General features: G+C 46.1%; 1 protein-coding gene across 1 annotated transcript in view; it reads left to right on the plus strand.

Moving 5' to 3' along the window:
• LOXHD1 (lipoxygenase homology PLAT domains 1) overlaps window positions 1-13,302 on the plus strand; it is a 167,540-nt gene extending 154,238 nt beyond the window's left edge. Inside the window, exons 37-40 of the mRNA XM_004380881.1 lie at window positions 2,096-2,266; window positions 5,576-5,708; window positions 7,053-7,211; window positions 12,822-13,302. Of these exons, the coding sequence (XP_004380938.1) occupies window positions 2,096-2,266; window positions 5,576-5,708; window positions 7,053-7,211; window positions 12,822-13,302 (944 nt within the window). The remainder of the gene's footprint in view (window positions 1-2,095; window positions 2,267-5,575; window positions 5,709-7,052; window positions 7,212-12,821) is intronic.
• Window positions 13,303-15,695: the final 2,393 nt, after the last annotated feature.

The raw sequence follows: 15,695 nt of genomic DNA on the forward strand, positions 1-15,695 counted from the left end.
GCCAGGCACCATCTAGTTCTTCTGGTCTCAGGCTGATGAAGTCTCTGGTTTATGTGGCCCTTTCTGTCTCTTGGGCTAATACTTTCCTTGTGTCTCTGGTGTTCTTCATTCAACAGAGGTTATTTTTAAGGAAGGAGTTGCTTAGTGGAGTTAATTATCTTTCTAGCCACACAGAATTTTCAATGGTTTGTACTAGGATAAAAAACTGACAGTTCACTTTAGAAAGTAAAAGCAATCTGTCAGTTCTATGTTTACTGAGTGCTGTCTATGTCTGTATCCCTATGATGCAATCAAGAAGTCACTCGACTAGCAGTTTATGGTGATGGAAAAATCACATTAAGGGTAGGATTGCACAGCTGACTAATGTAATTGCTGTCAATAAGTTGTATACCTGCAAAAAGTTGAATTGGCAAAAGTTGTGTGATAGATATATTTAAAACAATGACAAAAAAAGAGTAGCTGACTAGGCTGCTTATATACAACCATGGAATTTGGTTCCTTGGTTTGGCAGTTTGGGGTCATGGTTTCACGGGACAACCCAGTTAATTAGTCTAATATCATGTTTAGTGCTTCTCTTCTACCTCCTAGTTTGTTGCATAGAGCTTGGGGTCTTTAAAGCTTGCAAGCAGCCATCCAAGGTACAACAGTTAGTATCCATTAGCCTGGAACAACAGAGAAAGAAGTAGATTCAGGAATAGGGGAGGAAATGGAATGTGTGGTTGTTGCTTCCATGCACAATTGCTCCCTTTGCCATGAGACCAGAAGAACTAAATGGTGCCTGGCTACCATTACTGAACATTTTAATCAAAGATTCTGTAGAAGAATCCTGATCAAAAGGGGGAAAATTCAGAACAGAATTTCAAATTATAATGGAATCTAGAATTTCTGGAGCCATGGAGGCTGGATGAACCCCTCAAACTATGGCCTTGAGATAATCTTTAAACCTTAAACCTTAAATCAAAAATATCCCCTGAAGTCTTCTTTAAACCAAACAATAGTTTAGTTTAACTAGTAAAGAATGTCTGCCTTGAGCAGTATACTCTTTTAAGAACTATCTACATGGGATCAAATTGACAACAGCAACTTGAAAGATTAGCTATGACACTTAGGGGACAGTGAGTTTATGTTAATGGGGAGTTACAACTCAGAAAAGGAGGATGAGAATAGTTGTACAACTCAAAGAAGGTAATCAATGTCACTGAATTGTACATGTGGAAATTGTTGAATTGGTGTGTGTTCTACTGTGTATATTCTGAACAATAACAACAAAAATAAAATAAACTATAAGAAAAGAAGACATGATTCCACTCTCTAAAATCTAACTGGAGAAACCAGACATACACCTAAAAACAGATGGATAACGGTTAGGGCATGGTCATGGCCTCAATAGCAAAGATCTCCTAAGCCATCTGTGTTCAAGGCCAAGTGAATGGACTGATAATGAATACTGTGGACCTGGGGCTTTTGGGGTCCTCATGAATGAGTAGGACCTAAGTTGTCCAGAAGCTAGCTGGATATTTAAGGCAGGGGAATAGTTTGGAGCCATAATGAGGAGGAAGGAAGTGCCAAAGGGATGCTTAATAAATCCATCTGTCTGGGATGGGAGATTTACATAAGGGTCCTTCCATTTTGAAGTGAAAGATAAGGTAATTGGAGTCAGGCTGAAGAAGGCCCTAAATATCTAAACATGGAAATGGCCCTTTTATCCCATCAGATGCGGAGAATCACTGGGTAATCGCCAGCAGCAGATGGCATAATAAAATCCAGGGAGCATCCGGCAGCCAGTCCCACTCTCACTTAGTCTGCCATCTCTTGCCTGGAAAGATTGGGGCCCCACACTGGTTCAGAGCTCTTAAGTCTTTTTCCTAAAGTAAACCTTGGAACATTTGAGAACTATATCCTCTGGGCTGGAGGAGCCTTCAGAAACCATCTAACCCAATGTCCACGTTTCATCAACAATGAGACCAAGCCTAGAGAAGAGAGAATTTGCCCTGGGCCACACAGCCAATGGGTTGGGGGTGGGTGGGGAGTGAACATATGAAAGGGGAAGAGGGAGCCTGTTCAGCTCCCAGTCCCCACAATATCTTTTCCACAGGGATATTTCCTGGCTGGCACCTGAGCTATGTCGACGTGAAAGACAACTCCCGCGATGAGACCTTCCACTTCCAATGTGACTGCTGGCTCTCCAGGAGTGAGGGTGACAGGCAGACAGTGCGTGACTTCGCCTGTGCCAACAACAAAATCCATGATGAGCTGGAGGAGACCAGTACGTGGGGGACCAATGGGGCCAGCCCAGCTTGTGATACCTGAACTGGATCTTCAGAGTTAAATGGGAATCAGCTTGGGGGACTTGGGGGGCATAGTGTTGGAATATTCTAAAGAAGAGACCGTTAGAGCTAGAGAGGAATTGAATGCCCGAAGAAGGAAATATTATTTGGGAGGTGCATAAGTAAACACCCCAGATTTTACTTGGTGAACCTAGTACTACCAAGATACTGATGCCAGCTCATGGCCCTGAATCAGGGAGACTAATTAGGTAGCAGGAAAAATCATTGAAGAGCAAGATCTGAAGGCTTGGCTGGGCTGGGCAGTTTGGTGTGAAGTCCTCTCTGGTTTATTTTTATATCATGGACTCCATTCAATCGATGCCTGTGGCAACAACTGCCAAATCAAGTCTTTCTGGAAACAGATGTGCAGGGGGAGCCAGCATCTCTATCAGCCACTTTCTCTTTGGTTCTTTCCAAAGGGGATATTTGAAGGGAAAGAGTAATTGATCCCTAAGGTGGATAACCATAAAGACTAAGGAGGTGTTTTTTAATAAAGATGTCAGTGTCTGGGTCCAACAAACTCAAAGAAGGCTTATCAAAGGCAGAGCCTGGGGTAAAGAAGGAATTTTCCAATATTAGTTATTAAGGTAGCACTAAAGCTGCAGTAGGAGATAAACCACCAAATCTAAGTGGCTTAACACAAGCAAGTTGATTTCTCACTCACGCAATCAGCATCCCAGTGCTGGTGTTTGGTGGGAAGTCTTCCATGCTGTGATTCAGGGACCCAAGCTCTTTCCATCATGTGTCTCTGCCGTTTTCAACACGTGCCTTCCAAGTTTCTTGCAGAAGGGAAAAGAGAGCATGGAGAATGCACATACTCCCTTCTTAACACATTAACTCACATTCCATTGGTGAGAAATAGCCATGTGACTCCAACTAGATGCAAGGGCAACTGGGACATGTAGTCCATGGCTGGGCAGCCGCTTCCTGGTGACAATTCTACTCCATGGAAGGGAAGCATGGGTCTTGGTTAGAAAGCCACTCATCTCTTCCACATCATCTAAACAAGATGAAATCAGCTGCTTTGTGAGGTAGTGAGTGGTGATGTCCCTGGGAGCACTTAAATGAGGTTGGAGTACCCATCTGTCCAGTTTACTGCAGGGGGATTCCTGCCCTTGTTGAGAAGGTGGATTTTCTGTGGTTGCACTTCCTGAGGAGTCACTGGGCATCCAGCTTTATTTTAGGTGTTATGGGTGGTGCACACTGCTTTGTGACCTCTAGTTAACTTTAATGGACCTTTGCACATGTACCAGTCTCCCTAGACAACTGTAAGCTCCCAGATGTCAGAGGCAGTACCACTCATGTTTGTAGCCCTCTGTAGCACTGTAGGCCCTGGGACTTAGTAGATGTTCAGTTAGTCAGGGCTAGTAAATGGAAGAAGAGGCAATCATTTTCTGAGAGCCTCGCAATCTAGTTGGAGACAGAAGTTTAAGCCCCTTTTGCAACAGGAAAGCTTAAGCCCTTATGCCAGTGGCAGAATAGTGACACAGATGCTGCAGGCCTTTGGCATTTAGGGGAAGAGAGATTTGTGAGGCCTGGAACAGAATCACTGAGTCTCCTTCACACAAGTCCTGCCAAACAGCTGCTAAGACCTGTGGGATTTGGGTTGGCAGGGAGATTGCAGAGGGGAGGTGTTGCTTGCGTTAGTTCTGGAAGGATGTGCTTGTACTGGAGATGGCAGGGCAGGGCATGGAGCCCAGGAGACAGCCTGGATGCATTCGTCTTTACCAGGAGCCTGCAGAAGGCAGAGCAGTGCCCTCTGGGTTGCCCATAGGGAACAGGCAGCCACACCTGTGTCTTCCGATGGCGGCTCGACCGTGGGAGAGCCACGGATGCAGTTGTGGATTCAGCTTTAGCCAAACATCCCAACTCCCAGCTACCTTAGTTTTTACCATTTGACAAATACTTAATGAGCATCTATCTGCTAAGTGTCAGGCCCTAGTCTGGATTTGGGGGACACATCAGTGAAAGAGACCCCTGCCCCAGTGGCACCTAATTTCTGGTGTCTGAGACCCCAGGGGGCATCTCTGAACACTCAGCTTGTGGGGACATGCACTTTTTAGACTTGAACAGAGCTCTGTATGTATGAAAGCATTCCACAGAAATGCTACCTCTCTCGAAGCTTCTAGAATTAGTCCAATCCCGCACTCATTCAGCAAATATCTACTGAGTGCCTACTATGTGCCAGGCACTCCTCTGGCACTTGGGCTATTATGTATCAGTGAACGAAACAAAGACCTTGCCCTCATGGAGCTTACTTTCAAATGGGAAGGGAGAGGTAGACAATATGCAGTAATATGATAAGTCAATAATATAACGTGTTAGAAGGTGTTAGGTAATAAGGACAAGAGGAAAGCATAGAGCAAGGTAAGGCAGACCAGGAGCACTGGGGGGAAGCAGGTTGCAATTTTAATTAAGATGTTCAGGGTAGACCTTCTTGAGAAGGTGACATTTGAGCAAAGACTGGAAAGAGGTGAGGAGGTGAGCCAAGCCAGTATGGGGGGAAGGAAGGAGAGCATTCCAGGCAGAGGGAACAATCTTTGTTGAGGCCCTAAGGCAGGACAGACCTACATGCTCCAGGAACAGCAAAGAGGCAGAGTGGTTGGAGCGAGGAGAGAAAGTACTAGGAGGTGAGGGGTTGGAGTTAAGAGTTTGTGTCTGGGGCTAAAGACTGAGTTCTAGCATCACCCAGAGCCTAGCCCACCTTTGGAACCCACTTAACCTGAGACATACCTGAGCAAGCTGTGGGGAGGGAGGTTGCTGTGACACTGAGTATGACACAAGGGTGAGAATGGAGACAAGGTCGGGCGGGAACTGAGTGCTAGACTCTCCTTGAGTCTTGGGCGTTTCTGTCTCTGGGCCCCTGCCTCTCCTCCCTTATCTTCTCAGTGGAGGATCCCGTTTTGCATCTCAGGGCCTCATTTGACCGCGAGAGCCAGGCCCCAGCATCTCTTGAGTGTTCATCCCTACCTCCTACTTCCTGGAGGCAGGCGGTGGGCAGGTGGCTGGTGCTTCGTCCCAGCAGCCTCCATGTTTGCCCAGCAAATAAGTTGCTACTATAAATAAAATGGGAACCATCACTCAATCAGCCCCAGAATCAAGACAGGTGCTATTTATAGTGCCTCAATTGTGGTGACTTTAGCCTGCCCCACCCCACCCCTAGGCTATGGTCTGAGAGCCACTGGAAGGACCCTGGTGGTGGCTGCTGCTTCCCCTCTGCTAATCCTCTCCCACCTCCTCCATTACAGCCTACGAGGTCGTCATAGAAACAGGCAGCGGAGGCGAAACCAGGGAGAACGTCTGGCTCATCTTGGAGGGCAGGAGGGACCGATCCAAAGAGTTCCTCATCGAAAACTCTTCTAGACAGCGGGCCTTTAGGAAGTAGGAAGTGGGGCCTGCAGGGCAGTGGTGGGTGGGGAGGCTGAGAGAAGGGCCTTGGGAATCTTCTCCTTTGGTAGAGCCATAGGTACACAAATGGGTCTAATCAGCAAGTGCTTATTGAGTACCTTCTGTGTGCTGATCCTGTGCTAGCTCCTGGGGATGAAGCAGGTGATCTATAAAAGCAGGGCAACTGCCATTCAATGAAAACCTGCCACGCAGCAGGGACCACGCCAGCAACTTCACGTCCATCCCCAGCATCATCCGCTGCACAGGGAGACAAGGAGTGCGCAGACTAGTTGAGAAATAAAATATTCACCAATAAAATTGCAAAAGAATAATGTAAGGCAGCATAGATTTAAGTTCTAGTTAGAGGGAGGGAGGAGAGAGCCTCTAAGATGCATATAGGAAAATCAAAGTTGGGTCTCATTGTATAAAGTCACCTCTATTTGCACTCTCAGTCGCCCTGATATCTTCTGGAGAATCTCACCTCCTTCACCTCTGAGCTGTCTCACATGCCCATTTAATCTCCCTGCTCCCTCCAGAATTGCTTATATAAATTCTCCTCCCCCCTCTAACCCCACTATATCTTTTATTCAAATTCCTTCTACATCAGGATAATGCCTGAGTTCCTTTAAAAAAAAAAAAAAAAAAAAACCTGCTATCTAGTCAGTTCTCACTCATGGCAACCCATGTGTTACAGAGTAGGGTTTTCTTGGAAGCAGATTGCCAGGCCTTTCTTCCATGGTGCTGCTGGTGGGTTTGAACTGCCAACCTTTAAGTTAGTAGTCAAGTGCAAAAAGTTGGTGCCACCCAGAGACCTTTGACCACCTTAGACTGGCACTTAAGGACCACCACAGACTGCCTGTGCCCCACCTTCTTTTCCATTACCATTTCCCTCACCTGAACCCAAACTCCACCCAAGCCAGCCTCTGTCTCATATCCTGTGCTTCCACACCCCACTATTTCCATCTCTGTGAGTTTGCCAAGGGCAGGTCCACATCAGGGAACTCTTCCTTTCCCTCCTCCCTCTGGTCTATGAATCCCACCACCCTTCTCAGCTCAGTGCCCAGTGACTCACCTTTCTCCCAACTCCATCCTGCTCAGTGGAGTTACAATTCCCTGGTGCTGTACCAGCAAGCTGGTAGGGCTATTTTAATTGCTGTGATTATCTTGTTACAGAATTAGACTGAATTTCTTAAGGATTCAAGGACTGACCCCAGGTCTTGCTTACCAATCTACCCCTATTCCCGATCCCATGGTCTAGAATGCAGTAGGCACTCAATAAACGCTTACTGACTTTAGGAGGCATGGGCAGCTCATTGGCCACACCTTTGTTTCCTGCAGGGGGACCACAGACACGTTCGAGTTTGACAGTGTCTACTTGGGGGACATTGCCTCCCTGTGCGTGGGCCACCTTACCAGGGAGGATCGGTTCATCCCTAAGAGAGAGCTGGTCTGGCATGTCAAGACCATCACCATCACCGAGATGGAGTACGGCAACGTGTATGTACTGTGCCCCCAACCACCACCACCTCTTGGAAGTGCCACTTGCTCCATGGGGGAGGAACTGAGGCTGGACCCGTGGGCAAGATGGCCGAGTTCAGGGTGGCTGTCCCCTTTGAGGCCAAGGTCATCCCACTAGAAGACTTGCAAGACAGAAAGGGAGGAGGTAGGCGTTCCAGTTCTGGAGTTATCTGAATGCTAGGCCAACCCTAGAGGCAGGGGACTAGACCAGATGACCTTGGGTGCTCCCAACCTTTTAATGCAAAGGTGCTTTCTTGGAAGACTGAGAAAGTCAGACAGTGCCGGACCACAGAGACTTGCCCTCCTTGGCCCTCCCATCACTCTATAATGACAAAGACATACAGTTTGCAAACCTGCTGCTTCCACGGTCATGGTGTAGGCAGAGCAGGGACTAGAGACAAGCCGAGGTAATCCCAAGGCCCACCTGCCTCCAAGTTCCCCAGATAAGGGGCTTTGCATTTCCCCATCAGGGGCCTTCTGGAGGATTAAGGGTCTTTGTTACCTGGGCAACATAGCCATGGCCATCAATTAATTAAACCCACTTGGTAAGCACATTTGGAAGCCAGAAAGAGCCCCAAGGCTCTGGAAGGTAGAAAAGACAGAGAGGAAGAGAGGGTAGCCAAGGCCTTGCCTCCGGGGGTGGGGAGACCCAGAAAGGAGTGAGCACAGAGGGCATACCGCACCAGGGCCACCTGCTCTGCTCTGCAGCTGGGGCGCCCACCCCTGAACCCTGCTAGCCCTCGGGGACTGGGTGAACTCATTTCAGCCCATTTCACGACAGGAACTCTGGAGCCTTTTCCCCAAACGGGCACTGTGGGACGGTGGAGCTGGGCAAGGTGGTCACTCAGAAGCCTTACAGCTGCAGGCTCTGGCCCTCAGGAGACCAGGCTTCTCCAGGCTGTGTCTGTCCACGCTCCACCTGTGACCTGCAGGCTCCTGGACTCAACTTTCCCAACCAGCTCCCCTTTGGGAATCGGTAGGAGGGGTTCTACCTCTGAACCTCCCTCTCAGGCTGCAACATTATCAGTTACTCCTTAAGAGAAAAACCAGCCCAGGTACAATAAATCCTATGGGAGGTGCTGGGCTGAGCTGCCTGGACCAATACCAGTGGGGACTTGAAAGCTGGGAGAGAGAGGTCAGAAGAGTCACCACTGTCCCAGCAAGTCAGGGCCAGGGCATCACTCCTTCCACCACCCGCTACTGCCTCCCAACCACAGCAAGGGATACTGATACTGCTTCTCTGCAAACCCCCTCAAAAATAAATAAAATTAACGTTAAATTAAATTAAAATTACTTGAAAGGTTAGATGAGAAGTTTATGGGACAGCGAGTTTAAGTCAATGGTGGTGGAATAATTTGAGGAAGGAGGGCGAGAATAGTTGCACCCATTGAAGAATGTAATCAGTGTCACTGAGTTGTACATGTAGGAGTTGTTGAAATGGTGTATGACTGTGTATATGTCCACCAAAATAAAAAAAGAGAGAGAGAGGAAAATTTTGCACACTCCAAAGAAGAGAAGGCAATGTGGCCAGAAAGGCAGAGAGACTGGAGTGATGCAGCCGTTCGAAGCTGGAACAGGTGAGGAACGAATTCTCCCCTAGAGCCTGGAGAGGCAGCGCAGCCCTGCTGACACCTTCAGCCCAGTGAAACTGATTTTGGACTCTGGCCTTCAGAACTGTAAGACAATGAATTTCTGTTGTTTCAAGCAAATGTTTATATTTATATGTATACATGGAGCCCTGGTGGTGCAGTGGTTAAGAGCTATGGCTGCTAACCAAAAGGTCGACAGTTCAAATCCACCAGCTGCTCCTTGGAAACCTTATGGAGCAGTTCTAATCTGTCCTATAGGGTCACTATGAGTAGGAATCGACTCAACAGCAACAGGTTTATATGTATACATATATATATTTAACATTAAATGAAAATAAAATATAAAATTAAAACAAAAGAATATAAAATAAAAATAAAAGTAAATTAAATAGCCACTGCTTGATTTATCTTTAAACGGACAACACTGGCAGCGAGAAAGACACAGCAAAGATCTCAGCACCACCTGGCACTTTCCAGCCTCGGAAAGAGGGAAAGGTGAAGGCCCAGTGGTGAGCTTCCCACCCGCAGCCCTGGGGCTGAGGTGTAGGATTTCTCAGTCCGTGGAAACAAGCAGCCACTCCCAAGTGGCTCTGGAGCTGGAGGAGAGGAAGGGACGTCTACAGGGTGGGGATCTTCTTGCAGTGAGACCCTGGACACTAGAGCTGCTGTGTGGCCACCCGCAATAGCCCATCATTGCTCTGTGCCTCAGTCTCTCCTTCTGGGAGATAGGCTAGATGCTGTCTACAGTCTGGGGGCGGGAGCAGGACGGAGGGGGTTCCAGCCTCAGAAATCCTATTCCAGGCCACCCCTGCCTCCCTGCCCAAGGCTCATGCCTGAGATTCCAGATGGATGAGAACCAGTCTTCCCCCAGAAATAGCCCGCCTTCATCCAGAAAGAGGACTTTGAGGATGTGTTTAATCCTTGTGGCTATTTACACAGCATTCTTCTAGAACATCCTGACATTCTGTCATCATAAAACCACTTCCATATACTGTATATGAATCCATAATTCCTTTCCAACCACGCTGACCATAATATTTGAATTTCCATGAATTATGAATGAATGTAATCTCAGTTTCTTATAAACACAATGACCTCAAGTTTTCATCCTCCAGCCCTTTCCAGTTCTGACCCCCTACTTTTCAGTACCTTTATCATTCTGACCAGTTCTTCATAAATATCTTTAGGATTTTCATGGAAGGATACAAAAGAGACTTTTGTTTCTTTCTAAAATTAAAAGCAGCTTTATGGTTATCCCAATAACATATATGCTATATAATCGTTATAAAAATTCAAATATTTCTGAAAAGTATATAAAAGAAAGTAAAATTTCCTAGAGTTCTAACCCATCAGAGATGGCCACCATGAGCATGTTGGTAACCACTTTCTCTCTGATGTTCTCCTAATATTTCACACACATGGTTCACAGAAGCTTGATTATCTGCATGTTTTTTAATCTGTATATATTTTTATCGTTGTTCTTTTTTCTTTGTTTTTGCCTTTACTTTTGCTTATCACCTACCCCAATTTGCAGCAAGAACAACCTGCTGTATGTCCTTCACAGCTAGAGAGTCTTGACTCCACAAATCCCTTCAGTTCCACATTTTGGTGACTTTGTAATTATGTCTGTTAGAAAACATTTCCTTATATCTGCACCAGGGGATATTTTTTATCCATTAAAAATAATGAATTAAATATGTACCAGATGACTTGGAGCAATTCCCAGGAAGTATTGCTGAGTGAGAAAAGCAAGATGCAAAAAAAAAAAAAAAGTGTGGTACATGAAACCTTTTTTGTAATGCAAATGCTAACATCCCCCATTTGTCTGTGTATATGTAGGTGTGTATGGTTGGGTGAAATGGAGGGGAATTTGGCAGTATATCCTCAGCCCTTAACATAGGTTACCTGAGGTGAGGGTGGGATGCTAGAATGGGAATAGGGGAGAAAAAAGGAAATAGAGCCAAGCAAATAGGCAAGGAGAACAGTACATTAAGAAAAACAAATATATGATCACACTTGTGCATTTATATAGAACTATGTAAATTAATGGGCATATACATAAATAAATTTTGAAGAATTTAAAAAGAAACTATGCGGGTCTATCCCCATCTAAGAAATTAGGGTATGTAACAGCAATCCATAGGATGAAAGGCCTGGTGATCTACTTCCAAAAATCAGCCAGTGAAAACCCTATGGATATTATGGTCCAATCCCGTTGTGCATGGGGTCACCTTGAGTTGGGAGCCAGCTCAACGACAGCTAACAGCAACAACAATCCAAATTTATCGGGTGATACAATGGGGGAAGCCGTTGCCGTTGAGTTGATGCCAACTCATAGCAACCCTATAGGACAGAGTAGAACTGCCCCATAGTGTTTCCAAGGCTGTAATCTTTATGGAAGCAGACTGCCACATCTTTCTCCCATGGAGTGCACTGATGGGTTGGAACCACCAACCTTTCAGTTAGCAGCCAAGCACTTAACCATTGCACCACCAGGGCTTCAAAAGAGATAGGCCTTTGTGAAAGAAATTTCCTGCAAAGTGTCTGTAGGCAAGCTGACTCTGGTGCTGGCTCTGGATCACCTTGGACAGCAACTTCTCCAAGCCTTAGTTTCCCCTTCTGTGAAATGGAAAGATGATGTGTACAACTCCTGGTTTTGGTGGAAGTGAGGGAGATAAAGAATGCGAAGCCATGGACTTTGGTAAGCAGCAGAAAACCAGATTCTTTTGCTGCTATAAATTTTAATCGAAAATAGGATTTGGCTTTGCACTGTTGAGCACACCCTTTCAGTTCTGCATTCCCAAAGCCATTAACCAGTGCCAGACTACTTATTTCCAAAGCTGTTAAAATGTTAGCAATTCAGAGTGGGAAGATCATAAAAGCTATTCAGTCCAAACCTCTAGCTTTGCCAATGGGGAAATCAAGGTCCAGGTAGGGGATGTGACTTCCCAAAGTCACACAGGTGCTGGGTGGCAAGACTGCAGCCAGACCCTAGGCCCCCTTGCATGCTATGCGCTGTTTTCCCACTGTGCCCTCTGACTTCCTTCTTGGAAATTCTTGGAATGGCTGCCATTACCCAGAAGCTAAAACTGGATGAGGGGTGGTGGAGTGGGATGGGGGGTAGTTCTTGGTCCAAGACCACTTCTCTTGGCCCTGGACTTGCTTCTGTTCTTTGTGGCTTCTTCAGCAAAGGCTTTTCTTTTACCCTTGTACTTTGCAATCCATGAACACACACACATACACACACAGAGTCCAACTCAGCCAAGTATGAGGGACTTAAGAGTGCTCATTCCATGTTTCCATTTGACTTTGCCTGGGATTGTCACTCTGGATTCCACAGCTGCCTCTGAAGGTGATAACACTGGGTAAAAACATTAATCAGTCCCTTTGAGAGAGCAGAGGGATCACCATGTCTGGGGTAGAGTGTGCCTGGAGAGCAAAAGACAGGTCAAAACACGTAGGGTCTTACAGGCCATTGTACAGTGTTTGGTTCTGACTTGATCTGGGAGGCCATTGGAGGGTTCTGAGCAGAAGAATGACATTCTCTGGCTTACATCTCAACAGGGTCACTTGGCTGCTGTGTAGAGAATAGACCATAAGTAACAAGAAACAGGGAGACAGTTTGGAGACTCTTGATATATTCCAGGTTGAAGGTGTTGGTAACTTGGACAAGAGTGGTAGCAGGGCAGGCAATGAGCTACTGAATACTTTTTCACATGGGCTGATTCAACATTTATTTTAAAGATAGAGTCAATGGGATTTGCTGATGGACTGAATATGGAGTGTGAGGGAAAAAATAAAAGAAGAATCAAGGAGCAACTAGAAGGGTGGAGGTTCTACTCCACTGTGAAGTTTAAGATAAATGAAACCCCATTTCCAGCCCCAATATCCAGTTACCTAGAGAAGGAATCATCTATGAATGACCAGGAGACCCTGTGGAAGGGGTGCTGCCCTCAGCTAGTGTCCACTGAGCCCTCTCCTTTCCTCTCCCCCACTACAGGTACTTCTTTAACTGTGACACCCTAATCCCACTCAAGAGGAAGAGGAAGTACTTCAAGGTATTTGAGGTCACCAAGGTGACGGAAAGCTTCGCCAGCAAGGTGCAGGGCCTGGTGCCCGTCAAGTACGAGGTCATCGTGACGACGGGCTATGAGCCAGGTGCAGGCACGGATGCCAACGTCTTTGTGACCATCTTCGGGGCCAATGGGGACACGGGCAAGCGAGAGCTGAAGCAGAAAACGCGCAACCTCTTCGAGCAGGGCAGCACAGACCGCTTCTTCCTGGAGACCCTGGAGTTGGGTGAGCTGCGCAAAGTGCGACTGGAGCATGACAGCAGCGGCTACTACTCCGGCTGGCTGCTGGACAAGGTGGAGGTCACCAACACCAGCACCGGCGTGGCCACCATCTTCAACTGCGGCCAGTGGCTGGACAAGAAGCGGGGGGATGGGCTTACCTGGAGAGACCTCTTCCCTTCTGTCTGAGAAGTCCTGACCAAACCTTCCTGCCCTCGGCCTTGGCTTCTAGCAGCCCTTTCCCAGTGCCTCCTGGAGGTGGAACTGGGGGCCAAATGGGCAGGCTGTGGCACTGTGGACCAGCAGGCCACTGAGAACTCCTTGGTCCTTCAGAGGCCACTGTGGTGAATGCTTCTGGGGTCCTACCCCCCACAGCCTCCTGAACCAACAGGTCTCATAATTAGCATGTGTCATAATCTGTGGCTGCACAAAAATCTTCTTTCATTTCCCTCTCTGATCACAGGGGTGGCCGGGCTGGGACTTGCTATGGTGTGAGGATGGGAAATTGGGGCTTTACCCAAGGGATAGAGGTAGGGGAAGAAGAGGCTGTCAAGATGGTGTATTTTAAGCAAAAACTGATGAACACTTTTATTTTTCCAGAAAGCTGGACTAATTAAATTATTACCAACACATTCCAGAAAGAACTCGCTAAGAAAAGCATTCTTATTCCCAGTTTCAATAAATCCAGTGGCAAATGGAGAAGACTGTCAAGAGGAAGGATTTTTGCCAGAGGATTTACGAGCATGTGAGAAAGTACATCGTTATTTCCACTACTTTACAGAGAACCAGTGGCCAAGTGCCAGCCGGGTACCCCAGCCTGCAGTACCACAGTGGAGATCAAGGCAGAAGGCATGGGGCCACAGCACCTGGAACAGGCGCAGCATAGCCTGTCTGGTCACTACTGCATTCAGGCTGGGTTATTCAGTACATCTTACATGTGTGTCCACGGACAATGTTGTGACTAAGACCTGAGAGGCGATTGGGAACAAAATAAAGTCGTGGTCTCTGCCCTCAAGGGGAGTGTGACCTCAGTGGGGAGACAGCACAAGAACTGCACACATGTGTGTGCACACACATGCATGCACACACACACACACACACACACACACACACCCTGATCAATGTTACAACAAAGCTGGTCAACACACAGGAAGAATGCAGCAAAGCTCAGGACCTAATTTCTGGTTTTCTGCAGAAAGCGGGACTGATCATGAAGGTGAGTGAGGCTGGGAAGTCTTCCTACAGGAGGTGCAACCCAGTGCACCAGGGTTTCCAGTTTTTCCACAATCCCGCTGTGGGACCCTGTGCACTCAGTCCCAGAGCGACTTAGAGTGAGGCTTCCTGATCTGAGACAGGCTCAGGGAGCTCTTGGCATGCCTCGAAGACAGGCAGAGTGAAAAGCACAGCCCTGGAGGCAGCCTGCCACTCACTAGCTGTGTGATCTTGGGCATGCTATTTCATCTCCCTGGGCCTCAATGTACTCATCTGTAAAACAGGGACAATGAAAATAACACCTACCCCATAGGTTATTATGAGGACTAAATGAGTTGCGATGTTGTTGTTAGTTGCCCTTCAGTCAGCTCTGACTCATGGCAGACCCCATGTACGGTAGTGTCACTAGGGTTGGTGTCACCCAGTGTGGTAAGTCATGGTGTCACCCCCCCCATGGACCTTCTTATGTACTAGACCATACAGAATCCTTAGTAATATTTTTGTACTAATATTACTAGTAAATTGTAATTCTTGTATATCACTGACTGTAATGGCAATAGAAGTGGCATAAACAACAAGCAAAATTAAAATTCCACCTTTAAATTACAATATCATACACACAGTCTAAATATATTTACATTTACATGGGTTTGTGTGGTTAAAGTGAAAATTCGGTTAAAAAACAATAGAGTTCAAAGTAAAAACATTTAAGAACTACTTCAAAATTATGTTCATTTTAACTTTAAACTTTACTGTTACATGAGATACATTAATGCATTAGGTTTGCATAATCAATAACAGCCCAAATAATGTAGAAGTTGCAGACAAATCCGTATGGAAATATATTCATAAATGAAATAATACCATAAAAATAAACAGAAACAAATACATAAGCATTTCAGCGCTTAGGGAACATCTCATCTAAATATGTGATAGATATAGTTGTAAATTGCTTAAATGTAATATTTCTCAGATTATGTGAATACTAACAACAAAATGGTTTTGTGAAATCTTTCTACATTGAATTATAACATTTTAGTTACAAGACTATTAGTAACTGAGTGGAAGTCTTTTTGTTTTTCTCCTTCTTTTCCTTCAATTACTACTTCATTCTCAAAAAAGTTTCTGATATAGGTTCACAAATACTAATTGCCACAATATTGTAGGTAAAACACCAGAAAATTTGCCAAAATCAGCAACTATAAAAACACCAGCAGCAACGAAAATAACAACGTTTGCTCGTAGCACATGCAGACGAAACCACGTGATTCGAAGCATCATTGTGATTGGGTAACAATGACAGCTCTGACAAGAGCGCGTTAGAAAGTTCAAAAAGTAAATTAGCATAGAGTTTTAGCCTTGTAGGTATA

This window comes from Trichechus manatus, unplaced genomic scaffold (assembly GCF_000243295.1).
Source record: "Trichechus manatus latirostris isolate Lorelei unplaced genomic scaffold, TriManLat1.0 scaffold00078, whole genome shotgun sequence".
Taxonomy (NCBI): domain Eukaryota; kingdom Metazoa; phylum Chordata; class Mammalia; order Sirenia; family Trichechidae; genus Trichechus; species Trichechus manatus.